The sequence below is a fragment of the Atractosteus spatula genome, chromosome 5 (genome assembly GCF_055471065.1).
Source record: "Atractosteus spatula isolate fAtrSpa1 chromosome 5, fAtrSpa1.hap1, whole genome shotgun sequence".
In the NCBI taxonomy this organism is placed as follows: domain Eukaryota; kingdom Metazoa; phylum Chordata; class Actinopteri; order Semionotiformes; family Lepisosteidae; genus Atractosteus; species Atractosteus spatula.
This window is the reverse complement of record NC_142710.1, coordinates 270,772-297,681: the sequence shown is the minus strand read 5'-3', so window position 1 is coordinate 297,681 and position 26,910 is coordinate 270,772. Positions and strand designations below refer to the sequence as shown.

The window sequence follows — 26,910 nt, the reverse complement described above, 5'->3', positions numbered from 1 at the left end:
ACTCAGTCAGTCTGGGTCAGTCTGGGTCTGTTTGTGTCACTCAGTCAGTCTGGGTCTGTTTGTGTCTGTGTCAGTCAGTCTGTGTCTGTTTGTGTCACTCAGTCGGTCTGGGTCAGTCTGGGTCTGTTTGTGTCACTCAGTCGGTCTGGGTCTGTGTCAGTCAGTCCGTGTCTGTTTGTGTCACTCAGTCAGTCTGGGTCTGTTTGTGTCACTCAGTCAGTCTGGGTCAGTCTGGGTCTGTTTGTGTCACTCAGTCGGTCTGGGTCTGTGTCAGTCAGTCCGTGTCTGTTTGTGTCACTCAGTCAGTCTGGGTCTGTTTGTGTCACTCAGTCGGTCTGGGTCAGTCTGGGTCTGTTTGTGTCACTCAGTCAGTCTGGGTCAGTCTGGGTCTGTTTGTGTCACTCAGTCGGTCTGGGTCTGTGTCAGTCAGTCCGTGTCTGTTTGTGTCACTCAGTCAGTCTGGGTCTGTGTCAGTCAGTCAGTCTGGGTCTGTTTGTGTCACTCAGTCAGTCTGGGTCTGTGTCAGTCAGTCAGTCTGGGTCTGTTTGTGTCACTCAGTCAGTCTGGGTCAGTCTGGGTCTGTTTGTGTCACTCAGACAGTCTGGGTCAGTCCGTGTCTGTTAGTCTCGTCATATTTTGGCCCTCTGTCGGTGTGTGTCAATTTCTGACGCTGCATAGTTGAACTGACTAAATGATATACCAATACCAAGATCTTTTTTTCTTTAAAAAATATTTTAAAAATCAAGTTTCAAAGCCAAGATAGCACCTAGCTACAGAATACATCATCCTTAAGGCATTGAAAAAACCGCCGGAACTACTTTTAGCCAGGCCTCACGTTCATCCGCAAGCACCTGCTCTGAATGTGCAGCGGACTTCCTAACGTGCACCTCCGCGCCGGCGCTAAAAGTAGTGCCCTTAATTCCCATTAAAGCTAAGAAAATCAAAACTCAATGAAAATAGAAACGATACAAATAGAATCATACTAAAAAACAGTATACATGATAGTCGTTAGTGTAATTCACAAAGGATCAGAGGTTACCGTTAGCACTCGGAGGAGGCTGCAGCGTGGAACAGCAGCAGCAGTGATTACGAGAAGGACAAAACAAGCAGGAGCCCCGCCAGATTACCACACAGACGGCGAGAACGGGTCAGAGAGCCCGACCTGGGACCAGACCAGTCCCAGTCCCAATCCCATCTACAATCCCAGTCCCAATCCCACTTCCTGTCGCAATCCCAGCCTCATGCCCAGTCCAGATCCCAGTCCTAATCTCAGCCCCATTCCCAGCCTCATGCCCAGTCCATATCCCAGTCCCAGTCCATATCCCAGTCCCAATCTCATTTCCAATTCCAATCCCAGCCTCATGCCCAGTCCCTGTCCCAGTAATCCCAGTCCATATCCCAGTCCCAATCTCATTTCCAATCCCAATCCCAGCCTCATGCCCAGTCCCTGTCCCAGTAATCCCAGTCCCAGTCCAGATCCCAGTCCCAATCTCATTTCCAATCCCAATCTCAGCCCCATTTCCAGTCGCAATCCCAGCCTCATGCCCAGTCCCTGTCCCAGTAATCCCAGTCCACGCACGGGACACAAGACCGGCCTGGGACAGGACTGGGAAGGGAACAGTGGGAAAGCCTGCTCCTGACGGAGGAGTGGGGCGCCTTCACAGACCAGTCCGACCAGCGAAGATGAGGATGGCATGGAGGAGGAAGGCTCTGCTCGCTCGCCGCTGTCCCATGAGCTGGGCTGAGGTTCTGTTCAGTCAGTATTGCACAGGTAGACCCAGGAGCGCCGACGATGATGGTGGTGGTGATGAAGATGAAGGAGTGATCGTGTGCTTCAGTGTTCCACATGAGCTCTGACAATCTCGTGAGCTGACGACGATGATGATGGTGGTGGTGATGATGAACATGAAGGAGTGATTGTGTGCTTCAGTGTTCCACATGAGCTCTGCCCTGATTAAGATGAGGATGATGATGATGATGATGCAGTGATCGTGTGAGGTCACAGATGAGCCGGACTGAGCTTCTGCGCTCTGTACAGCTCTGATGAAGATGAGGATGATGATGATGATGATGATGATGGAGTGTTAATCTGAAGTCACAGATGAGCCAGACTGAGCTGCTGCTCTGTACAGCTCTGATGAAGATGAGGATGATGATGATGGAGTGTTAGTCTGAAGTCACAGATGAGCCGGACTGAGCTTCTGCTCTGTACAGCCCTGATGAAGATGAGGATGATGATGATGATGATGATGGAGTGTTAGTCTGAAGTCACAGATGAGCCGGACTGAGCTTCTCCTCTGTACAGCCCTGATGAAGATGAGGATGATGATGATGGAGTGTTAGTCTGAAGTCACAGATGAGCCGGACTGAGCTTCTGCTCTGTACAGCCCTGATGAAGATGAGGATGATGATGAGGATGATGATGATGATGATGGAGTGTTAGTCTGAAGTCACAGATGAGCCGGACTGAGCTTCTGCTCTGTACAGCCCTGATGAGGATGAGGATGATGATGATGATGATGATGGAGTGTTAGTCTGAAGTCACAGATGAGCCGGACTGAGCTTCTCCTCTGTAAAGCCCTGATGAAGATGATGATGATGATGGAGTGTTAGTCTGAAGTCACAGATGAGCCGGACTGAGCTTCTCCTCTGTAAAGCCCTGATGAAGATGATGATGATGATGGAGTGTTAGTCTGAAGTCACAGATGAGCCGGACTGAGCTTCTGCTCTGTACAGCCCTGATGAAGATGAGGATGATGATGAGGATGATGATGATGGAGTGTTAGTCTGAAGTCACAGATGAGCCGGACTGAGCTTCTGCTCTGTACAGCCCTGATGAGGATGAGGATGATGAAGATGCTGGAGCGTCTACACAGTACTGGTGGCGAGGGCTGTGCTCGTTCTGCTAACTGCTCAAGAGGACGATTACTTTTCAACAATAGAAAATGAGCCGAGATCCGTGGCCAAACCAGCGTTTCTCCCTCTCCGCCCTCACTCGCGCCCTGCGGCTGGAGAGGACCGGGATGAAGGCCGGAAGGATGAGGAACACCGCGGGCGCCGCGGGGCTCAGCTCTCCACCGCGGCCTTCTGCCCCTGCCCCTCGCCCTCCCCGCCAGCAGGGGGCGTGTAGATGGGCGACCGCTCCTCCCCACTCCCCTCCTCCTTCCTGGGCTCCTCCGCGGGGTACACCACCACACAGAACCTCTGGCCCACGAACGTCAGCCTGTCTGCTCCCCGAGAGAGAGGGGAGAGGGAGAGGGGGGAGAAGGGAGAGAGGGGAGAGAGGAGGGAGGAGAGGGGGATAGAGGAGGAGAGGGGAGAGGGGGGAGGAGATAGAAGAGGAGGGGAGAGAGGGGGGAGAGGGGGGATAGAGGAGAGAGGAAGAGAGAGGAGAGGGGGGAGAGGGGGGAGAGAGGAGGAGAGAGGGGGAGAGAGGAGGAGAGAGGAGGAGAGAGGAGGAGAGAGGGGGGATAGAGGAGGAGAAAGGAGGAGAGAGGAGGAGAAAGTAACAGAGAAAAGAATTTAATCTCCTGGAGAACAATTCAAGAATCAGCACCATGATTCTCTGTTGCCACACGCCTTCAAATGAGTCAAGTGCAACAGAGCTGCAGTTCCCTGCTCCTCCTGTGCGGGTGAGGGGGCACTCTGCCCCACCAGAGAGAGCACAGGGAGAAGGGGACTGGACTGCTCGAGGCAGCAGGAACTACAGGGGCAGCAGAAGCAATAACAGTAACACAAGGGGTAAAAGCAGCAGTAATAGTGACAACAGTAGGAGCTTCACCAACAGAAATAACAGTGCCAGCAGCAGGGGTATTAACAGTGCCAGCAGCAGGGGTATTAACAGTGCCAGCAGCAGGGGTATTAACAGGAGCAACAGCAGGGGTAATAACAGTGCCAGCAGCAGGGGTATTAACAGTGCCAGCAGCAGGGGAATAACAGGAGCAACAGCAGGGGTATTAACAGTGCCAGCAGCAGGGGTATTAACAGTGTCAGCAGCAGGGGTATTAACAGGAGCAACAGCAGGGGTAATAACAGTGCCAACAGCAGGGCTATTAACAGTGCCAGCAGCAGGGGTATTAACAGGAGCAGCAGCAGGGGTATTAACAGTGCCAGCAGCAGGGGTATTAACAGTGTCAACAGCAGGGGTAATAACAGGAGCAACAGCAGGGGTAATAACAGGAGCAACAGCAGGGCTATTAACAGTGCCAGCAGCAGGGGTATTAACAGGAGCAGCAGCAGGGGTATTAACAGTGCCAGCAGCAGGGGTATTAACAGTGTCAACAGCAGGGGTAATAACAGGAGCAACAGCAGGGGTATTAACAGTGCCAGCAGCAGGGGTATTAACAGGAGCAACAGCAGGGGTATTAACAGGAGCAACAGCAGGGGTAATAACAGTGCCAGCAGCAGGGGTAATAACAGTGCCAGCAGCAGGGGTATTAACAGTGTCAACAGCAGGGGTAATAACAGGAGCAACAGCAGGGGTATTAACAGTGCCAGCAGCAGGGGTATTAACAGGAGCAACAGCAGGGGTATTAACAGGAGCAACAGCAGGGGTAATAACAGTGCCAGCAGCAGGGGTAATAACAGTGCCAGCAGCAGGGGTAATAACAGTGCCAGCAGCAGGGGTATTAACAGTGCTAGCAGACGAATGATCAATACTCATTTGCACGACTCATGCATGTGTGGAATCGTCAGGGCTGGTTCCCGTACCGATGAGCCTATCGAAGCACTCGGGCTTGTTCTTCCAGTGCACGCCCAGGAAGTAGACAGGCACGCCGGTCAGCATGATGGCCAGACCGATGCCACACACCACCGGCTCCGAGTACAGGCTGAACACCAGGAGGAAGGCCCAGAACAGCAGGTAAATCACTGGGAATATGAGGTTCACCTGGAAGAGGGATACAGGTTAATACTGACTCAACACAGACACACTGACTGACTGGACACTCCAGTACATTAACACTGGACTGAGAGAGAGGGGTTAATACAGACACACTGACTGACTGGACACTGCAGTACATTAACACTGCACTGAGAGAGAGGGGTTCATACAGACACACTGACTGGACACTCCAGTACATTAACACTGCACTGAGAGAGAGGGGTTCATACAGGCACACTGACTGACTGGACACTCCAGTACATTAACACTGCACTGAGAGAGAGGGGTTCATACAGACACACTGACTGACTGGACACTCCAGTACATTAACACAGCACTGAGAGAGAAGGGTTCATACAGACACACTGACTGGACACTCCAGTACATTAACACAGCACTGAGAGAGAAGGGTTCATACAGACACACTGACTGGACACTCCAGTACATTAACACTGCACTGAGAGAGAGGGGTTAATACAGACACACTGACTGACTGGGTACTCCAGTACATTAACACTGCACTGAGAGAGAGGGGTTAATACAGACACACTGACTGACTGGACACTACAGTACATTAACAGGATCACCTTGATTGGCCGAGGAATGTCTGGTTTCTTCCAGCGCAGGACGATCTGCCCGGCAACAGTGACGCCATAGAAAAGGTAATTAATAAAGCCGACGTAGTTAATCAGCGTGTACATGTCACTGGTGACCAGCATCAGAAGAGTGGAGACGCACTGAAGAAGAGAGACAATAAAATTAATACAGAGCCTAAAATGGACCCTAGAGACACTCCTCACACAGAGAGATTAATACAGAGCCTAAAATAGACCCTAGAGACACTCCTCACACAGAGAGATTAATACAGACACTAATATAGACCCTAGAGACACTCCTCACACAGAGAGATTAATACAGACCCTAATATAGACTCTAGAGACACTCCTCACACAGAGAGATTAATACAGACACTAATATAGACCCTAGAGACACTCCTCACACAGAGAGATTAATACAGACCCTAAAATAGACCCTAGAGACACTCCTCACACAGAGATTAATACAGACACTAATATAGACCCTAGAGACACTCCTCACACAGAGAGATTAATACAGACCCTAAAATAGACCCTAGAGACACTCCTCACACAGAGATTAATACAGACACTAATATAGACCCTAGAGACACTCCTCACACAGAGAGATTAATACAGACCCTAAAATAGACCCTAGAGACACTCCTCACACAGAGAGATTAATACAGACCCTAATATAGACCCTAGAGACTCTCCTTATAAAGAGAGATTAATACAGATCCTAATAAAGACCCTAGAGACACTCCTCACACAGAGAGATTAATACAGACCCTAATATAGACCCTAGAGACACTCATAAATCGTACAGATTAATACAGACCCTAATATATACCCTAGAGACACTCCTCACACAGAGAGATTAATACAGATCCTAATATAGACCCTAGAGACACTCCTAAATCATACAGATTAATACAGACCCTAATATAGACCCTAGAGACACTCCTAAATCAGAGAGAGATCAAAACAGGCCGACTCACTGTAAACAGTAAAGCTGGGATTGGAGTGCAGCGATTGATGTGGATCATGGCCAGGAGACGGGGCAGGTGACCTTCCCTTGCTCCTGCAAAGAACAGCCTGAGAAAGATAGAGGGGGGTTGATATAAACACGCTGACTGGACTCTACAGTACTTTAACAGTGAGTGTGAGAGGAGAGATGGACAGAGGTGCAGAGACGTTCTGGTACAGTGGAGTAAGAGTGTGCCAGTTCGATTCCCGGTCAGGACATACAGTATGTGTCTGTGTAGAAAATGTCTGTAGATGCTGTGTTGACTGTGTGTGCGTTAGCAACACAGACGGGAATTGTAAAGTAAAGCTTGTTGAATTGTGTCTGACCTGGAGGAGGTGAAGAGGGAGCCGTTCACTCCTCCGAAGGTGGACAGAGCCACGGAGATGGGCATGATCCAGGACATGACACCCAGCAGCTTCTCACCGAACGTCTGGGGGGAGAGGGAGAGAGAGAGAGAGGGGGGGGGGAGGGAGGGAGGGGCGAGAGAGGGGTGAGAGGTGAGAGGTGAGAGGTGAGAGGTGAGAGGTGAGAGGTGAGAGGGGAGAGGGGAGAGGGGAGAGGGGAGAATCAGCCTCCGGCCACACAGACACTCGGACAACTGACCCACAACTGAGTTGTGGAGTAGCACTGTTGAGCGGTGGGGCAGTTGACCCCTGACCCTTCACCCCTCAGCCTGCTCTGAGAGCGGCAACTTCACCCGCGCTCATGGGAAGGTGAACTGCAGTACTGTGTGTGACCACCAGGAGGCCAGCCATTCCCACAGATACCAGCATGAAACACACAAGCTCCTCCGACAGAGGCCTGGTAGATAACGGGGTGGGGGGTCCCAAAAACTGAGGAATGCTTTTCTTAGCAGGACGACAGCAGGCCAGGGAGACAGACAGACAGGCAGTCAGAGAAACAGACAGATAGAGGGACAGACGGGCAGAGAGACAGGAAGACAAGCAGAAAGACAGAGACAGAGAAACAGGAAGACAGGAAGAGAGGCAGACAGAGGGACTGTGAGGGACGGACAGACAGACAGGCAAACGGATTGACAGAGAGGTAGGCAGGCAGACACGTACCACAGCCACAGCGTTGGAGGCCAGAAGCTCCTGAGGGCTCATGGCCGTCACGTAGGCGATGTTGGCGAAGACGTAGACAAACGTCACCAGGGGGATGGAGATGTAGATCGCTCTTGGGAGGTTCCTGGAAGAGAGAGGGGTCAATGCAGAGACACTGATTACTGGGGTTATCCTGCACTGATGTCAGTGAGAGACACCCTGCTCCTCCAATCAGGGCTCACTCTGTCAGTGAGAGACACACTGCTCCTCCAATCAGGGCTCACTCTGTCAGTGAGAGACACCCTGCTCCTCCAATCAGGGCTCACTCTGTCAGTGAGAGACACCCTGCTCCTCCAATCAGGGCTCACTCTGTCAGTGAGAGACACCCTGCTCCTCCAATCAGGGCTCACTCTGTCAGTGAGAGACACCCTGCTCCTCCAATCAGGGCTCACTCTGTCAGTGAGAGACACCCTGCTCCTCCAATCAGGGCTCACTCTGTCAGTGAGAGACACCCTGCTCCTCCAATCAGGGCTCACTCTGTCAGTGAGAGACACAGTGCTCCTCCAATCAGGGCTCACTCTGTCAGTGAGAGACACACTGCTCCTCCAATCAGAGCTCACTCTGGCAGTGAGACACACTGCTCCTCCAATCAGGGCTCACTCTGGCAGTGAGAGACACCCTGCTCCTCCAATCAGGGCTCACTCTGGCAGTGAGAGACACCCTGCTCCTCCAATCAGGGCTCACTCTGGCAGTGAGACACCCTGCTCCTCCAATCAGGGCTCACTCTGGCAGTGAGACACCCTGCTCCTCCAATCAGGGCTCACTCTGTCAGTGAGAGACACCCTGCTCCTCCAATCAGGGCTCACTCTGTCAGTGAGACACACTGCTCCTCCAATCAGGGCTCACTCTGGCAGTGAGAGACACCCTGCTCCTCCAATCAGGGCTCACTCTGTCAGTGAGAGACACCCTGCTCCTCCAATCAGGGCTCACTCTCTTCGCTGCCCAGCAGATCGAAACTGGCGCCAGTGAACCGGGTTCGAGGTGGGCCGCCCAGACCGTTAACAGTGACCAGGGAGAGCCCACCGGACGCCGGTGCCCAACAGGGCGCAGGGGGACTCTCGTGTACGTACAGCTCGTGGGGGCTGCGGGCTGCCCTCCACTGCACACAGCAGAGGGGCCGGCCCCCGGGTCTCCTCGAGCTCGGGTCTGAGCCCAGGGCAGACGGCCGTCCTCGCTCCAATGCCCCTCCAGACGAGTGCCCAGAGACCAGCTCGTCAGCGGGGCTCGTTAAGGCCCTGACCTGGAGGGGTCGACGAGCTCTAATGCCCCTCCAGGCGAGTGCCCAGAGGCCAGCTCGTCAGCTCGTCAGCTCGTTAGCGGGGCTCGTTAAGGCCCTGACCTGGAGGGGTCGACGAGCTGCAATGCCCCTCCAGGCGAGTGCCCAAAGACCAGCTCGTCAGCTCGTCAGCTCGTCAGCGGGGCTCGTTAAGGCCCTGACCTGTAGGGGTCGACGAGCTCTAATGCCCCTCCAGGCGAGTGCCCAGAGGCCAGCTCGTCAGCTCGTCAGCGGGGCTCGTTAAGGCCCTGACCTGGAGGGGTCGACGAGCTGCAATGCCCCTCCAGGCGAGTGCCCAGAGGCCAGCTCGTCAGCGGGGCTCGTTAAGGCCCTGACCTGGAGGGGTCGACAAGCTCTACTGCCCCTCCAGGCGAGTGCCCAGAGGCCAGCACGTCAGCTCGTTAGCGGGGCTCGTTAAGGCCCTGACCTGTAGGGGTCGACGAGCTCTAATGCCCCTCCAGGCGAGTGCCCAGAGGCCAGCTCGTCAACTCGTCAGCTCGTTAGCGGGGCTCATTAAGGCCCTGACCTGGAGGGGTCGACGAGCTGCAATGCCCCTCCAGGCGAGTGCCCAGAGGCCAGCTCGTCAGCTCGTCAGCTCGTCAGCTCGTTAGCGGGGCTCGTTAAGGCCCTGACCTGTAGGGGTCGACGAGCTCCTCGGTCACGTAGTTGAGGAAGTTCCAGCCTCCGTAGGCGAAGGAGCCCTGCAGGAAGGCCAGCGCGATCAGCCCCACGTCCGGCTCCACGAAGCTCTCGAACGCCTGGGAGGGCTGGAGCCAGTAATACTGCCCTGAGAGAGAGAGACGGGTCACTACAGTCACACTGCCCCGAGAAAGAGAGACAGGTTAATACAGTCACACTGCCCCGAGAGAGAGAGATGGGTCACTACAGTCACACTGCCCCGAGAGAGAGAGATGGGTCACTACAGTCACACTGCCCCGAGAGAGAGAGATGGGTCACTACAGTCACACTGCCCCGAGAGAGAGAGAGAAGTTAATACAGTCACACTGCCCCAAGAGAGAGAGATGGGTCACTACAGTCGCACTGCCCCGAGAGAGAGAGAGATGGGTCACTACAGTCACACTGCCCCGAGAGAGAGAGAGATGGGTCACTACAGTCACACTGCCCCGAGAGAGAGAGAGAGAGAGAGATGGGTCACTACAGTCACACTGCCCCGAGAGAGAGAGAGAGAGAGAGAGATGGGTCACTACAGTCACACTGCCCCGAGAGAGAGAGAGAGAGATGGGTCACTACAGTCACACTGCCCCGAGAGAGAGAGAGAGAGAGATGGGTCACTACAGTCACACTGCCCCGAGAGAGAGAGAGAGAGAGATGGGTCACTACAGTCACACTGCCCCGAGAGAGAGAGAGAGGTTAATACAGTCACACTGCCCCGAGAGAGAGAGATGGGTCACTACAGTCACACTGCCCCGAGAGAGAGAGAGAGACGGGTCACTACAGTCACACTGCCCTGAGAGAGAGAGAGAAAGAGAGAGAGAGAGAGAGATGGGTTAATACAGTCACACTGCCCTGACACACACACACAAACACAACATAAACTGGAATGCTACAGAACCCTAAACAGACAACACACACTAGCCAAATATTTGACCAAGATAAGAAACAACTAACAGAAACAGACCCTGACAAGTACAGGCTCAGTGACCACAGCCTGGCCATAGAAACTGGGCGACACAGGCAGACCTGGCTGCCCAGAGAGGACAGGCTCAGTGACCACAGCCTGGACACAGACACTGGACACAGGCAGACCTGGCTGTCCAGAGAGGACAGGCTCAGTGACCACAGCCTGGCCATAGAAACTGGGCGACACAGGCAGACCTGGCTGCCCAGAGAGGACAGGCTCAGTGACCACAGCCTGGACACAGACACTGGACACAGGCAGACCTGGCTGTCCAGAGAGGACAGGCTCAGTGACCACAGCCTGGCCATAGAAACTGGGCAACACAGGCAGACCTGGCTGCCCAGAGAGGACAGGCTCAGTGACCACAGCCTGGACACAGACACTGGACACAGGCAGACCTGGCTGCCCAGAGAGGACAGGCTCAGTGACCACAGCCTGGCCATAGAAACTGGGCGACACAGGCAGACCTGGCTGCCCAGAGAGGACAGGCTCAGTGACCACAGCCTGGACACAGACACTGGACACAGACAGACCTGGCTGCCCAGAGAGGACAGGCTGTGCTCCCACTGCCAGCGGGGAGAAATAGAGACAGATGTGCACTTCCTACTGCACTGTGACAGATACTCTGGGATTAGAGAAACATTCTTCCCTAAACTCAGAAATCTAGTCCCAGAGTTCCCACACCTGCCAGAATCACAACGGGTCCCAATCCTACTGGGAGAGGGAGGAGGGAACTCAGTGGAACTGGCAGCCCAGTATGTGATCTCCTGTCTCCCAATAATGCTGTTTACAGTATATGAAAATATTTTATGACATGTCTCTGTTGTAAATGTCTGTAGATTTTATTTTACTTTTATATCTTGTTTTGTTTCATGTGAATTTCATTATTTTATTTGCTTTGGCAACACTGATTATACCCATCGGTCATGCTAATAAAGCACCTTGAATTGAATTGAATTGAGAGGAGAGAGAGAGAAGAGAGAGGGAGAGAGAGGAGAGAAAGAGAGAGAAAGAGAGAGATGGGTTAATACTGTAGCACTCCAGTGAGAGAGAGACAGAGAGATGGGTTAATACTGTAGCTCTCCAGTGAGAGAGAGAGATGGGTTAATACTGTAGCTCTCCAGTGAGAGAGAGACAGAGAGATGGGTTAATACTGTAGCTCTCCAGTGAGAGAGAGAGAGAGAGAGATGGGTTAATACCGTAGCTCTCCAGTGAGAGAGATGGGTTAATACTGTAGCTCTCCAGTGAGAGAGATGGGTTAATACCGTAGCTCTCCAGTGAGAGAGATGGGTTAATACTGTAGCTCTCCAGTGAGAGAGATGGGTTAATACCGTAGCTCTCCAGTGAGAGAGAGAGATGGGTTAATACCGTAGCTCTCCAGTGAGAGAGAGAGATGGGTTAATACCGTAGCTCTCCAGTGAGAGAGAGAGATGGGTTAATACCGTAGCTCTCCAGTGAGAGAGAGACAGAGAGATGGGTTAATACTGTAGCTCTCCAGTGAGAGCAATGAGAATCACTCTGATCAGTCAGTCAGTAATAATGTGAATCTCGAGGAAATCATGAGAAACACCCCCCTCCTGTCTCTCCTGCCGTCCCCCTGACCCCCGCCTCACCCCAGTCTGCAGGCAGACAGACAGCAGGGCTCAGAGCACACAGTCACAGACACTGACAGATACTGCTGGACAGACACACAGGGGCAGAGAGACAGACAGCAGGGCTCAGAGCACACAGTCACAGACACACAGGGGCAGAGAGACAGACAGCAGGGCTCAGAGCACACAGTCACAGACACTGACAGATACTGCTGGACAGACACACAGGGGCAGAGAGACAGACAGCAGGGCTCAGAGCACACAGTCACAGACACACAGGGGCAGAGAGACAGACAGCAGGGCTCAGAGCACACAGTCACAGACACACAGGGGCAGAGAGACAGACAGCAGGGCTCAGAGCACACAGTCACAGACACTGACAGATACTGCTGGACAGACACACAGGGGCAGAGAGACAGACAGCAGGGCTCAGAGCACACAGTCACAGACACACAGGGGCAGAGAGACAGACAGCAGGGCTCAGAGCACACAATCACAGACACACAGGGGCAGAGAGACAGACAGCAGGGCTCAGAGCACACAGTCACAGACACACAGGGGCAGAGAGACAGACAGCAGGGCTCAGAGCACACAATCACAGACACACAGGGGCAGAGAGACAGACAGCAGGGCTCAGAGCACACAGTCACAGACACACAGGGGCAGAGAGACAGACAGCAGGGCTCAGAGCACACAGTCACAGACACACAGGGGCAGAGAGACAGACAGCAGGGCTCAGAGCACACAGTCACAGACACACAGGGGCAGAGAGACAGACAGCAGGGCTCAGAGCACACAATCAGACACACAGGGGCAGAGAGACAGACAGCAGGGCTCAGAGCACACAGTCACAGACACTGACAGATACTGCTGGACAGACACACAGGGGCAGGCAGACAGACAGCAGGGCTCAGAGCACACAGTCACAGACACTGACAGATACTGCTGGACAGACACACAGGGGCAGAGAGACAGACAGCAGGGCTCAGAGCACACAGTCACAGACACTGACAGATACTGCTGGACAGACACACAGGGGCAGAGAGACAGACAGCAGGGCTCAGAGCACACAGTCACAGACACACAGGGGCAGAGAGACAGACAGCAGGGCTCAGAGCACACAATCACAGACACACAGGGGCAGAGAGACAGACAGCAGGGCTCAGAGCACACAATCAGACACACAGGGGCAGAGAGACAGACAGCAGGGCTCAGAGCACACAGTCACAGACACACAGGGGCAGAGAGACAGACAGCAGGGCTCAGAGCACACAATCACAGACACACAGGGGCAGAGAGACAGACAGCAGGGCTCAGAGCACACAGTCACAGACACACAGGGGCAGAGAGACAGACAGCAGGGCTCAGAGCACACAGTCACAGACACACAGGGGCAGAGAGACAGACAGCAGGGCTCAGAGCACACAGTCACAGACACACAGGGGCAGAGAGACAGACAGCAGGGCTCAGAGCACACAGTCACAGACACACAGGGGCAGAGAGACAGACAGCAGGGCTCAGAGCACACAGTCACAGACACACAGGGGCAGAGAGACAGACAGCAGGGCTCAGAGCACACAGTCACAGACACACAGGGGCAGAGAGACAGACAGCAGGGCTCAGAGCACACAATCAGACACACAGGGGCAGAGAGACAGACAGCAGGGCTCAGAGCACACAATCACAGACACACAGGGGCAGAGAGACAGACAGCAGGGCTCAGAGCACACAATCACAGACACACAGGGGCAGAGAGACAGACAGCAGGGCTCAGAGCACACAGTCACAGACACACAGGGGCAGAGAGACAGACAGCAGGGCTCAGAGCACACAGTCACAGACACACAGGGGCAGAGAGACAGACAGCAGGGCTCAGAGCACACAATCAGACACACAGGGGCAGAGAGACAGACAGCAGGGCTCAGAGCACACAATCACAGACACACAGGGGCAGAGAGACAGACAGCAGGGCTCAGAGCACACAGTCACAGACACTGACAGATACTGCTGGACAGACACACAGGGGCAGAGAGACAGACAGCAGGGCTCAGAGCACACAATCACAGACACACAGGGGCAGAGAGACAGACAGCAGGGCTCAGAGCACACAATCAGACACACAGGGGCAGAGAGACAGACAGCAGGGCTCAGAGCACACAGTCACAGACACACAGGGGCAGAGAGACAGACAGCAGGGCTCAGAGCACACAGTCACAGACACACAGGGGCAGAGAGACAGACAGCAGGGCTCAGAGCACACAGTCACAGACACACAGGGGCAGAGAGACAGACAGCAGGGCTCAGAGCACACAGTCACAGACACACAGGGGCAGAGAGACAGACAGCAGGGCTCAGAGCACACAATCACAGACACACAGGGGCAGAGAGACAGACAGCAGGGCTCAGAGCACACAGTCACAGACACACAGGGGCAGAGAGACAGACAGCAGGGCTCAGAGCACACAGTCACAGACACACAGGGGCAGAGAGACAGACAGCAGGGCTCAGAGCACACAGTCACAGACACTGACAGATACTGCTGGACAGACACACAGGGGCAGAGAGACAGACAGCAGGGCTCAGAGCACACAGTCACAGACACACAGGGGCAGAGAGACAGACAGCAGGGCTCAGAGCACACAATCACAGACACACAGGGGCAGAGAGACAGACAGCAGGGCTCAGAGCACACAGTCACAGATACACAGGGGCAGAGAGACAGACAGCAGGGCTCAGAGCACACAATCACAGACACACAGGGGCAGAGAGACAGACAGCAGGGCTCAGAGCACACAGTCACAGACACACAGGGGCAGAGAGACAGACAGCAGGGCTCAGAGCACACAGTCACAGACACACAGGGGCAGAGAGACAGACAGCAGGGCTCAGAGCACACAGTCACAGACACACAGGGGCAGAGAGACAGACAGCAGGGCTCAGAGCACACAGTCACAGACACACAGGGGCAGAGAGACAGACAGCAGGGCTCAGAGCACACAATCACAGACACACAGGGGCAGAGAGACAGACAGCAGGGCTCAGAGCACACAATCACAGACACACAGGGGCAGAGAGACAGACAGCAGGGCTCAGAGCACACAGTCACAGACACACAGGGGCAGAGAGACAGACAGCAGGGCTCAGAGCACACAATCACAGACACACAGGGGCAGAGAGACAGACAGCAGGGCTCAGAGCACACAATCACAGACACACAGGGGCAGAGAGACAGACAGCAGGGCTCAGAGCACACAATCACAGACACACAGGGGCAGAGAGACAGACAGCAGGGCTCAGAGCACACAGTCACAGACACACAGGGGCAGAGAGACAGACAGCAGGGCTCAGAGCACACAGTCACAGACACACAGGGGCAGAGAGACAGACAGCAGGGCTCAGAGCACACAGTCACAGACACACAGGGGCAGAGAGACAGACAGCAGGGCTCAGAGCACACAATCAGACACACAGGGGCAGAGAGACAGACAGCAGGGCTCAGAGCACACAATCACAGACACACAGGGGCAGAGAGACAGACAGCAGGGCTCAGAGCACACAGTCACAGACACACAGGGGCAGAGAGACAGACAGCAGGGCTCAGAGCACACAATCAGACACACAGGGGCAGAGAGACAGACAGCAGGGCTCAGAGCACACAATCACAGACACACAGGGGCAGAGAGACAGACAGCAGGGCTCAGAGCACACAATCACAGACACACAGGGGCAGAGAGACAGACAGCAGGGCTCAGAGCACACAGTCACAGACACACAGGGGCAGAGAGACAGACAGCAGGGCTCAGAGGACACAGTCACAGACACTGACAGATACTGCTGGACAGACACACAGAGGCAGAGAGACAGACAGCAGGGCTCAGAGCACACAGTCACAGACACTGACAGATACTGCTGGACAGACACACAGGGGCAGAGAGACAGACAGCAGGGCTCAGAGCACACAATCACAGACACACAGGGGCAGAGAGACAGACAGCAGGGCTCAGAGCACACAGTCACAGACACACAGGGGCAGAGAGACAGACAGCAGGGCTCAGAGCACACAGTCACAGATACACAGGGGCAGAGAGACAGACAGCAGGGCTCAGAGCACACAGTCACAGACACACAGGGGCAGAGAGACAGACAGCAGGGCTCAGAGCACACAATCAGACACACAGGGGCAGAGAGACAGACAGCAGGGCTCAGAGCACACAGTCACAGACACACAGGGGCAGAGAGACAGACAGCAGGGCTCAGAGGACACAGTCACAGACACACAGGGGCAGAGAGACAGACAGCAGGGCTCAGAGCACACAGTCACAGACACTGACAGATACTGCTGGACAGACACACAGGGGCAGAGAGACAGACAGGTGCACACAGATATAGGCAGAGACAGAGTCGGTACCTCTGCAGATTTGCACGATGCCCATGATAATGATGAGGGCAAGAGCCAGGAGCTTTCCTGCTGTGAAGACATCCTGCACCCTCGTCGCCCAACGCACACTGGCACAGTTCACCCAGGTCAACAGCACTGAGGGAGAGAAAGAGAGAGAGGGGTTCATACAGACACACTGACTGGACACTCCAGCACATTAACACTGCACTGAGAGAGAGGGGTTCATACAGACACACTGACTGGACACTCCAGTACATTAACACTGCACTGAGAGAGAGGGGTTCATACAGACACACTGACTGGACACTCCAGTACATTAACACTGCACTGAGAGAGAGGGGTTCATACAGACACACTGACTGACTGGACACTCCAGTACATTAACACTGCACTGAGAGAGAGGGGTTCATACAGACACACTGACTGACTGGACACTCCAGTACATTAACACTGCACTGAGAGAGAGGGGTTCATACAGACACACTGACTGACTGGACACTCCAGTACATTAACACTGCACTGAGAGAGGGGGGTTCATACAGACACACTGACTGGACACTCCAGTACATTAACACTGCACTGAGAGAGAGGGGTTCATACAGACACACTGACTGGACACTCCAGTACATTAACACTGCACTGAGAGAGAGGGGTTCATACAGACACACTGACTGGACACTCCAGTACATTAACACTGCACTGAGAGAGAGGGGTTCATACAGACACACTGACTGACTGGACACTCCAGTACATTAACACTGCACTGAGAGAGAGGGGTTCATACAGACACACTGACTGACTGGACACTCCAGTACATTAACACTGCACTGAGAGAGAGGGGTTCATACAGACACACTGACTGACTGGACACTCCAGTACATTAACACTGCACTGAGAGAGAGGGGTTCATACAGACACACTGACTGGACACTCCAGTACATTAACACTGCACTGAGAGAGAGGGGTTCATACAGACACACTGACTGACTGGACACTCCAGTACATTAACACTGCACTGAGAGAGAGGGGTTCATACAGACACACTGACTGACTGGACACTCCAGTACATTAACACTGCACTGAGAGAGAGGGGTTCATACAGACACACTGACTGACTGGACACTCCAGTACATGAACACTGCTGACATCACAGTTCTCTAGCAGCACTAGGGCTGGGAGGACTGACACAGAGATGTACTGTTAAGTGAACTGTGTTGTAATAAAGCAATTCACTCCCACGACCTCCAGCCTTGAGCCTTTGACTCTGGTGTCACTGTGAACTTTACACCTCCGTACAAGAGATTAGCACCAATACTGCAAAACATGCTGACACACAGCACAGATAGGCCTGCCTCTGTCTCTGGACTCTCTGTGCAAAGACAGCAACTGAACATGACTGTGTCTCCTGCTGTGTCTCAGTCAGCGTGTCTCAGTCAGCGAGTCTCTCCTGCGGTGTCTCAGTCAGTGAGTCTCTCCTGCGGTGTCTCAGTCAGTGTGTCTCTCAGTGAATCTCTCCTGCGGTGTCTCAGTCAGTGAGTCTCTCAGTGAGTCTCTCCTGCTGTGTCTCAGTCAGTGAGTCTCTCAGTGTGTCTCTCCTGCTGTGTCTCAGTCAGTGAGTCTCTCAGTGAGTCTCTCCTGCGGTGTCTCAGTCAGTGAGTCTCTCCTGCGGTGTCTCAGTCAGTGAGTCTCTCCTGCGGTGTCTCAGTCAGTGAGTCTCTCCTGCGGTGTCTCAGTCAGTGAGTCTCTCAGTGTCTCTCCTGCTGTGTCTCAGTCAGTGAGTCTCTCAGTGTGTCTCTCCTGCTGTGTCTCAGTCAGTGAGTCTCTCAGTGTGTCTCTCCTGCTGTGTCTCAGTCAGTGAGTCTCTCAGTGTGTCTCTCCTGCTGTGTCTCAGTCAGTGAGTCTCTCAGTGAGTCTCTCCTGCTGTGTCTCAGTCAGTGAGTCTCTCAGTGAGTCTCTCCTGCAGTGTCTCTCAGTGAGTCTCTCCTGCGGTGTCTCAGTCAGTGAGTCTCTCAGTGAGTCTCTCCTGCGGTGTCTCAGTCAGTGAGTCTCTCAGTGTGTCTCTCCTGCTGTGTCTCAGTCAGTATTACACAGATTATCCTTCAGCACAGATTTTATTACCATTCCAGGTGTGTGTAAAAGTAGTGCTGTAAATTGCGCTGTTTGCTATATCTCTTACTGATACTGTTCATTCATGTGCCTGTAGTTTATGACAGATTAGCGTCTCTGTTAACGACTGATTTCATAACATATCTACTCATCGTGTAACATACTGATACAGAGACCGGCCGCTGTGTGGACCAGCCCACCGCGAGACACAGAGACCAGCCGCTGTGTGGACCAGCCCACCGCGAGACACAGAGACCGGCCGCTGTGTGGACCAGCCCACCGCGAGACACAGAGACCGGCCGCTGTGTGGACCAGCCCACCGCGAGACACAGAGACCGGCCGCTGTGTGGACCAGCCCACCGCGAGACACAGAGACCGGCCGCTGTGTGGACCAGCCCACCGCGAGACACAGAGACCGGCCGCTGTGTGGACCAGCCCACCGCGAGACACAGAGACCGGCCGCTGTGTGGACCAGCCCACCGCGAGACACAGAGACCGGCCGCTGTGTGGACCAGCCCACCGCGAGACACAGAGACCGGCCGCTGTGTGGACCAGCCCACCGCGAGACACGGAGACACCTGCAGACTGGAGAGAGTCAGAGAGACAGGGGGGTTAATGCCGACGCCTGCAGACTGGAGAGAGTCGGAGAGACAGGGGGGTTAATGCCGACGCCTGCAGACTGGAGAGAGTCGGAGAGACAGGGGGGTTAATGCCGACACCTGCAGACTGGAGAGAGTCGGAGAGACAGGGGGGTTAATGCCGACGCCTGCAGACTGGAGAGAGTCGGAGAGACAGGGGGGTTAATGCCGACGCCTGCAGACTGGAGAGAGTCGGAGAGACAGGGGGGTTAATGCCGACACCTGCAGACTGGAGAGAGTCGGAGAGACAGGGGGGTTAATGCCGACGCCTGCAGACTGGAGAGGGAGAGAGTCAGAGAGACAGGGGGGTTAATGGCGACGCCTGCAGACTGGAGAGAGTCGGAGAGACAGGGGGGTTAATGCCGACGCCTGCAGACTGGAGAGAGTCGGAGAGACAGGGGGGTTAATGCCGACGCCTGCAGACTGGAGAGAGTCAGAGAGACAGGGGGGTTAATGCCGACGCCTGCAGACTGGAGAGAGTCAGAGAGACGGGGGTTAATGCCGACACCTGCAGACTGGAGAGAGTCAGAGAGACAGGGGGGTTAATGCCGACACCTGCAGACTGGAGAGAGTCAGAGAGACGGGGGTTAATGCCGACACCTGCAGACTGGAGAGAGTCAGAGAGACAGGGGGGTTAATGCCGACACCTGCAGACTGGAGAGAGTCAGAGAGACAGGGGGGTTAATGCCGACACCTGCAGACTGGAGAGAGTCAGAGAGACAGGGGGGTTAATGCCGACGCCTGCAGACTGGAGAGAGTCAGAGAGACGGGGGTTAATGCCGACACCTGCAGACTGGAGAGAGTCAGAGAGACAGGGGGGTTAATGCCGACACCTGCAGACTGGAGAGAGTCAGAGAGACAGGGAGGTTAATGCCGACACCTGCAGACTGGAGAGAGTCAGAGAGACAGGGGGGTTAATGCCGACACCTGCAGACTGGAGAGAGTCAGAGAGACAGGGGGGTTAATGCCGACACCTGCAGACCCTGTTTGATTTCATGTATTAAATTCTAGATTCTTCCTCCTACAGTCCTGCAGACCAGACAGCAGGCACTCCGGATCCGGATCCGGTTCTCCCTGCCCTGCGGAGTGATCCCTGCCGTCTCCTGCCGTGACAGGTCCCACGAGCTCTCCGGAAAGCTGGGAGAAGGCAGAGAGCCAGGACTGTCGGCAGCGGTGACTGATGGGGAGGAAGAGGAGGGGCTGTGCCCCGCGGTATTTCTGCTGTGTGTGTGAAAACAGCTCTGAGGCCCAGTCAGCCCCAGTGAGCCCCCCCTCAGAGCACAGAGAGTGTTAACAGTTCCCAGCACGGTGTGTATTAACCCTCTCTCTCTCCCGCAGTGCGGTGTGTATTAACCCTCTCTCTCTCCCGCAGTGCGGTGTGTATTAACCCTCTCTCTCCCCCCCAGTGCGGTGTGTATTAACCCTCTCTCTCTCCTGCAGTGCGGTGTGTATTAACCCTCTCTCTCCCCCAGTGCGGTGTGTATTAACCCTCTCTCTCTCTCCCCCAGTGCGGTGTGTATTAACCCTCTCTCTCCCCCAGTGCGGTGTGTATTAACCCTCTCTCTCCCCCAGTGCGGTGTGTATTAACCCTCTCTCTCTCCCCCAGTGCGGTGTGTATTAACCCTCTCTCTCTCCCCCAGTGCGGTGTGTATTAACCCTCTCTCTCAGTACAGTGTGTATTAACCCTCTCTCTCTCCTGCAGTGCGGTGTGTATTAACCCTCTCTCTCAGTACGGTGTGTATTAACCCTCTCTCTCCCCAGTGCGGTGTGTATTAACCCTCTCTCTCTCCCCCAGTGCGGTGTGTATTAACCCTCTCTCTCTCCCCCAGTGCGGTGTGTATTAACCCTCTCTCTCTCCCCCAGTGCGGTGTGTATTAACCCTCTCTCTCTCCCCCAGTGCGGTGTGTATTAACCCTCTCTCTCTCCCCCAGTGCGGTGTGTATTAACCCTCTCTCTCTCCCCCAGTACGGTGTGTATTAACCCTCTCTCTCCCCCCCAGTGCGGTGTGTATTAACCCTCTCTCTCTCCCCCAGTACGGTGTGTATTAACCCTCTCTCTCTCCCCCAGTACGGTGTGTATTAACCCTCTCTCTCCCCCCCAGTGCGGTGTGTATTAACCCTCTCTCTCAGTACAGTGTGTATTAACCCTCTCTCTCTCTCCCCCAGTACGGTGTGTATTAACCCTCTCTCTCAGTACAGTGTGTATTAACCCTCTCTCTCTCTCCCCCAGTACGGTGTGTATTAACCCTCTCTCTCAGTACAGTGTGTATTAACCCTCTCTCTCTCTCCCCCAGTACGGTGTGTATTAACCCTCTCTCTCAGTACAGTGTGTATTAACCCTCTCTCTCTCCCGCAGTGCGGTGTGTATTAACCCTCTCTCTCTCCCCCCCAGTGCGGTGTGTATTAACCCTCTCTCTCAGTACAGTGTGTATTAACCCTCTCTCTCTCTCCCCCAGTGCGGTGTGTATTAACCCTCTCTCTCTCCCCCCCAGTGCGGTGTGTATTAACCCTCTCTCTCAGTACAGTGTGTATTAACCCTCTCTCTCTCCCCCAGTGCGGTGTGTATTAACCCTTCCATTATCCCTGTACTCACGCAGGCAGACAGCAGCGAGCAGACGCAGCCCAGTCTCAGGTGGGAAGCAGGTGGGGAAGAGGGGCTGCAGGACGTAGTTGGAGAAGGTGAGGGCAATAACCGCCTGGTTGGTGGGGTAGATCACCAGCACAGCGATCCACAGACGAAGGAACCTGATGGACAGACAGGCGGCTCATAAACAAGAATAATTTAAAATTCCTGACACCTCTATAGCGCCTTACTGGACCCTCCACCCCTCTCCCGGCACTGTCCAGTACTGGGGACCCCCTCCACCCCCCCAGTGTGATGATGCTCCAGCTCTCAGTGGGGAGGAGAGCAGTTCAGAGAGGGGGGGTATCAGGAGGTCATGACTGGTAAAGACCAGGGGGAGTCTGTCCAGGACACTGGGGTCACACCCCTACTCTTTCTGAGAGACACCCTGGGGTCTTGACTGACCACAGAGAGGCAGGGCCTCAGTTTCACGTCTCATCTGAAGGACGGTGCCTTGTTTACAGTCTAGTCCAAGGACCCTCCAGTGTGGATGTACTGGAGTGTCTCTATACCAGTTTCTTATCTCGAGGGCCTCGCTCACCCAGCCAGTCCCCCGAAGATGTCCTTGACGTAGGAGTAATCCCCCCCAGATTTGGGGATGGTGACGCCCAGCTCCGCGTAGCAGAGGGCGCCCACGGCCGTGATGAGGCCCGTCACGATCCACACCACCAGCGCCAGGCCCACGGAGCCCGCGTTCTCCAGCACCCCCTTCGGGCTCACGAAGATCCCGGAGCCGATGATGTTGCCTGAGGGGGAGAGGGATCTCCGAATTTACCTGTCCTGGCAGCGCAGCAGCGGGTCTCACTTTCTCTGGATGCTACATAGAGTAGACAGAGTTTACACAGAGGGGGGTGGGGGTGGGGAACAAGCTGCCCAGCCATGTTGTTGAAGCCGATACCCTGGCTTCTCTCCAGACACAGCTGGGTGAGCTCCTCCAGTCAAGACAGGAGGCTCTTCTTTACACAGAGGGGGGTGGGGGTGGGGAACAAGCTGCCCAGCCATGTTGTTGAAGCCGATACCCTGGCTTCTCTCCAGACACAGCTGGGTGAGCTCCTCCAGTCAAGACAGGAGGCTCTTCTTTACACAGAGGGGGGTGGGGGTGGGGAACAAGCTGCCCAGCCATGTTGTTGAAGCCGATACCCTGGCTTCTCTCCAGACACAGCTGGGTGAGCTCCTCCAGTCAGGACAGGAGGCTCTTCTTTACACAGAGGGTGGTGGGGGTGGGGAACAAGCTGATACCCTAGCTAGAGAGGTTGTGCTAGTGGCCAAAACGGCCTCCTCTTGTCTGTGACCTGTCTTGGCCTCTAAACGTCAGTTCCCTCCTACAGTGTCCTTTATCCAGTACAGGGTCACGGGGGAGCTGGAGTCTATCCCAGCAAGCAACAGGGGCAAGACAGGACACACCCTGGACAGGACACCTGTCCTTCACAGAGCTGAGGGACAGACACACACACACACACACAAAGCCGCGAGCACACACTCACACAGACAAAGCCACGAGCACACACTCACACAGACAAAGCCACGAGCACACACAGGCACACACACTCACACAGACACAGACAAAGCCAAAGGCACACACACACAAAGCCGCAAGCACACACTCACACAGACACAGACAAAGCCACAGGCACACACACTCACACAGACACAGGCACACACACTAACACAGACACAGACAAAGCCACAGGCACACACACAGCCACAGACAAAGCCACGAGCACACACAGGCACACACACTAACACAGGCACTCAAACAGACACAGACAAAGCCACGAGCACACACACAGGCAGGCACACACACTAATACAGACACAAGCACACACAGACACAGACAAAGCCACAGGCACACACACTAACACAGGCACTCACACAGACAGGCACTCACACAGACACAGGCACTCACACAGACACAGGCACTCACACAGACACAGGCACAAGCACACACAGGCACACAGACACAGACAAAGCCACAGGCACACACACTAACACAGGCACTCACACTAACACAGACAAAGCCACAGGCACACACACAGGCACAGACACAAGCACACACAGGCACACACACTAACACAGGCACTCACACAGACAGGCACTCACACAGACACAGGCACTCACACAGACACAGGCACTCACACAGACACAGGCACAAGCACACACAGGCACACAGACACAGACAAAGCCACAGGCACACACACTAACACAGGCACACACACTAACACAGACAAAGCCACAGGCACACACACTCACACAAAGCCGCTCTCTCCTGATGTTACTGTCGTTTTGCAATCTCCTCCCGAGAGACAGTTCGTCTATCTATCGGGTTCCGGGACCGCCTGGGCTGAGGACACTCACTCACACACACACACACTCGGTTCTGTCAGACCCTCGGCGCCCCTGTCGGCTCGGCCCAGCCCGGGGAAGCAGAGCAAACACCCCCGGGTCTCCCCGTCAGGTGCCCGCGCTGGCGGGGGTCGCTGAAGGGTTAATCCGCCTCGCCTGCGAGCCCGGCAGCCAGCCCCCCGCACACCGGCTTCAAACAGCACGGGCCCGTCGGCCCGGGCTTAACCCGTCTCACCGCCGAGGCGGCACCGGGCGCTTCAGGGGTCGGTTAGGATCGGTTAATCCCGTCGAGAGCTGGACCGGTTCGTGTGTGAGCTCGGACACCGGGCGACAGCTGCGGGTTCGAGTACACAGGGCTGCTGCAGGTGTCGGTGCCGCCGTGATTGCAGCCCCTGCCCCTGCCCCCGGCGGGTCGCTCACCCACGATGATCCCGCAGGCGCTGACAAGGCCGATCTCCTTCTTCAGCGCCACGCCGGTGTCTCCCGCACTCGCCTGCCCGGCCGGCGGCGCGTCTTCCCCGGCAGCCGCCGCCGCCGCCGCGCCGCTCCGCTGCCTGGCCCCCTCCGCCATGCCGCGCGTCTCTCGCCGGGGCGCCTGTCGGCCCGCTGGGTCTGTCCCGGTGCCGGTGCCGGGGCTGTCGCTGTCCCTCTCGGTGGCGGTGGCGGTGGCGGTGTGGGTGTCGCTGCGCTCAATCGGTGTCTCTTCCTCTCGCCGACTCGGTCTCCGTCTCCGTCTCTGTCACCGCCGGCAGCAGCAGCAGCAGCAGCAGCACGTGCCGAACTGGACCAGAATTCAGAATCCGGGTCGGACCGGGTCGAGCCCCAGCCCGAAAGCGCCCGGAGGCGAACAGCCCCTCGCACGTCCTGGCTCGGCGGCCCGAGGTGGACAGCCCTGCGGAGCCGATACCCCGCTCTCACCCCCAGCTTCTGCACCGGCAATTCGATCGGGTCTTTTGTTTTGTTGTTGTTGTTTTGTTTTGTTTTTTTGTTCTGTTGTTTTATCAGGCGCGGGATAATCTCCCAAAAGTTGAAAGGTCGCGAGTAAGAGACAAAAAAAAACAGAGAGAGAGAACAGCTTCTTCGCCCGCAGCCGCTGTCGGAGCGGTAAACTCTCTCTCTCTCACACACACACACACCTGCCGGCCAGCAGCTTGCCCGCTCCGCGTCTGTGTGTGTGTGTGTCAATAACACCAACAAGAGAGGCTGAGGATGACACCCGAGCCCCGGCGCCGTGACTGCAGGCTGCTGGCAGGAGTCTGCTTGAATATAGGGCTCCCCGTCACCCCCCTGGCGGCCGGGGGAGGGATCGTCTCGGCGCTGCTCCACACGGCCCGGTCCACAGTCCGGGCGGGGGGACGCGGGATTCGAGCCCCGCGATCCCGTGACTCAGCGGTGCTGTGCCCCTCCCCCTCCTCTTTCTCCTCCTCCTCCTCCTCCTCGCTCGGACCCGGCTCAGTGGTGGTGATGGGGGGGTTGTGGGGCTGGGGGGTCCCCGCAGATAGTGGTGGAGGCGATATAGATGGAGATGTTGGTGGTGGTGGGGGGGATGGAAATCAAGTCAGCGCTCTCCGAAGTCGGGTCTCGTCTGGTCTCTTCGCGATCGGAAGGTACTTGTTTTCGCGCTCTCGTCTCCCCACTCCACTCCACTGCTTCCGGTCGCAAGACGTGTGCGAGTGGCGTCCGGGAGCGGAGACGTGGGGGTGCCGCTGGCCGGTGTGCAGGATCCCAGCTGGGGGGGGGGTCTACCGACTCGACGCCCTGATCACGGCGAGTCTGCGGCTCGACAACTGGGCTATTTTAGGAGCCTTTCATCCGCTCTGCCAGACCAGACCGGTCGTAATGACACCCTGTTTGTTACTTGCTGTTATTATTATTACTGACCGGGAATATGATCCTGGAAGTAAAAGTTCGCCTCGTAGCCGTCCGGTCCCGGGCAGCGACTGAGGTACAGAGATGTCAACAACATCGGCACCCCAGACTCCTCCCCTCCCCTCCGCGGGCTGCGAGCCCCTGTCTCCTCCCCCCGCTTGAGAAACAGGTCCCCGCGGCCCGCGGCGGGGGGAAGCGCTTTCCGTCTCTCTCCGCCAGCGAGCAAGGGTAGGGCGAGCACCCGATCGCCACAACACGGAGCAGGTCGGGCTGCGGACAGCGCGGAGATGGGAGACCCGTCCCGTCCAGCAGGACCGGGAGTTGGGGAGTGGGGTTTGGAGAGCAGCTTGGAGGAGTGAATCAGTGTGCTGCTCCGGCTCTGGAGTTTAAACTCCGGGCAACGATTTTTCCTGAGTCAGACATTCTTCCTTATCACCCCGATAGCGTCCTGGCAGTGTGATAACCGCTGAGCCACACACACACACTGACTGACTGAAACACACAGACACCAACACACACCGTACACACACGCACACTGACTGAAACACACAGACACCAACACAAACACACACACACACTGACTGAAACACACAGACACCAACACACACCAACCGTACACACACACGCTGACTGAAACACACAGACACCAACACACACCTACCGTACACGCACACAGTGACTGAAACACACACACACGCTGACTGACTGAAACAGAGACACCAACACACCTACCGTACACACACATTGACACCAACACACACCTACTGTACACACACACAGTGACTGAAACACACAGACACCAACACACACTGACTGACTGAAACACACAGACACCA

General features: G+C 55.4%; 1 protein-coding gene across 1 annotated transcript; it reads right to left on the bottom strand.

Moving 5' to 3' along the window:
- Positions 1-711: 711 nt before the first annotated feature.
- Positions 712-26,381, bottom strand: slc7a8b (solute carrier family 7 member 8b). Its single transcript, XM_088916076.1, has 11 exons — positions 24,626-26,381; positions 22,404-22,608; positions 21,833-21,984; positions 16,506-16,631; positions 9,500-9,653; positions 7,552-7,675; positions 6,814-6,917; positions 6,459-6,555; positions 5,470-5,619; positions 4,711-4,888; positions 712-3,227 (listed from the first exon to the last, which is right to left on the bottom strand). The coding sequence occupies exons 1-11, from the start codon at positions 24,774-24,776 to the stop codon at positions 3,067-3,069; spliced, it is 1,602 nt and encodes a 533-aa protein (XP_088772202.1). The 5' UTR covers positions 24,777-26,381; the 3' UTR covers positions 712-3,066.
- Between the last annotated feature and the right edge of the window lie 529 nt (positions 26,382-26,910).

Excerpts from the sequence above, each read along its gene's own strand:
- slc7a8b (XM_088916076.1), bottom strand. The coding sequence starts at position 24,776 with ATGGCGGAGGGGGCCAGGCAGCGGAGCGGCGCGGCGGCGGCGGCGGCT. Across the intron at positions 21,985-22,403 it reads ATCTTCGGGGGACTGGCTGG|GTTCCTTCGTCTGTGGATCG; the intron begins GTGAGCGAGGCC and ends TCTGTCCATCAG. Across the intron at positions 3,228-4,710 it reads GTGCTTCGATAGGCTCATCG|ACAGGCTGACGTTCGTGGGC; the intron begins GTACGGGAACCA and ends CTCGGGGAGCAG.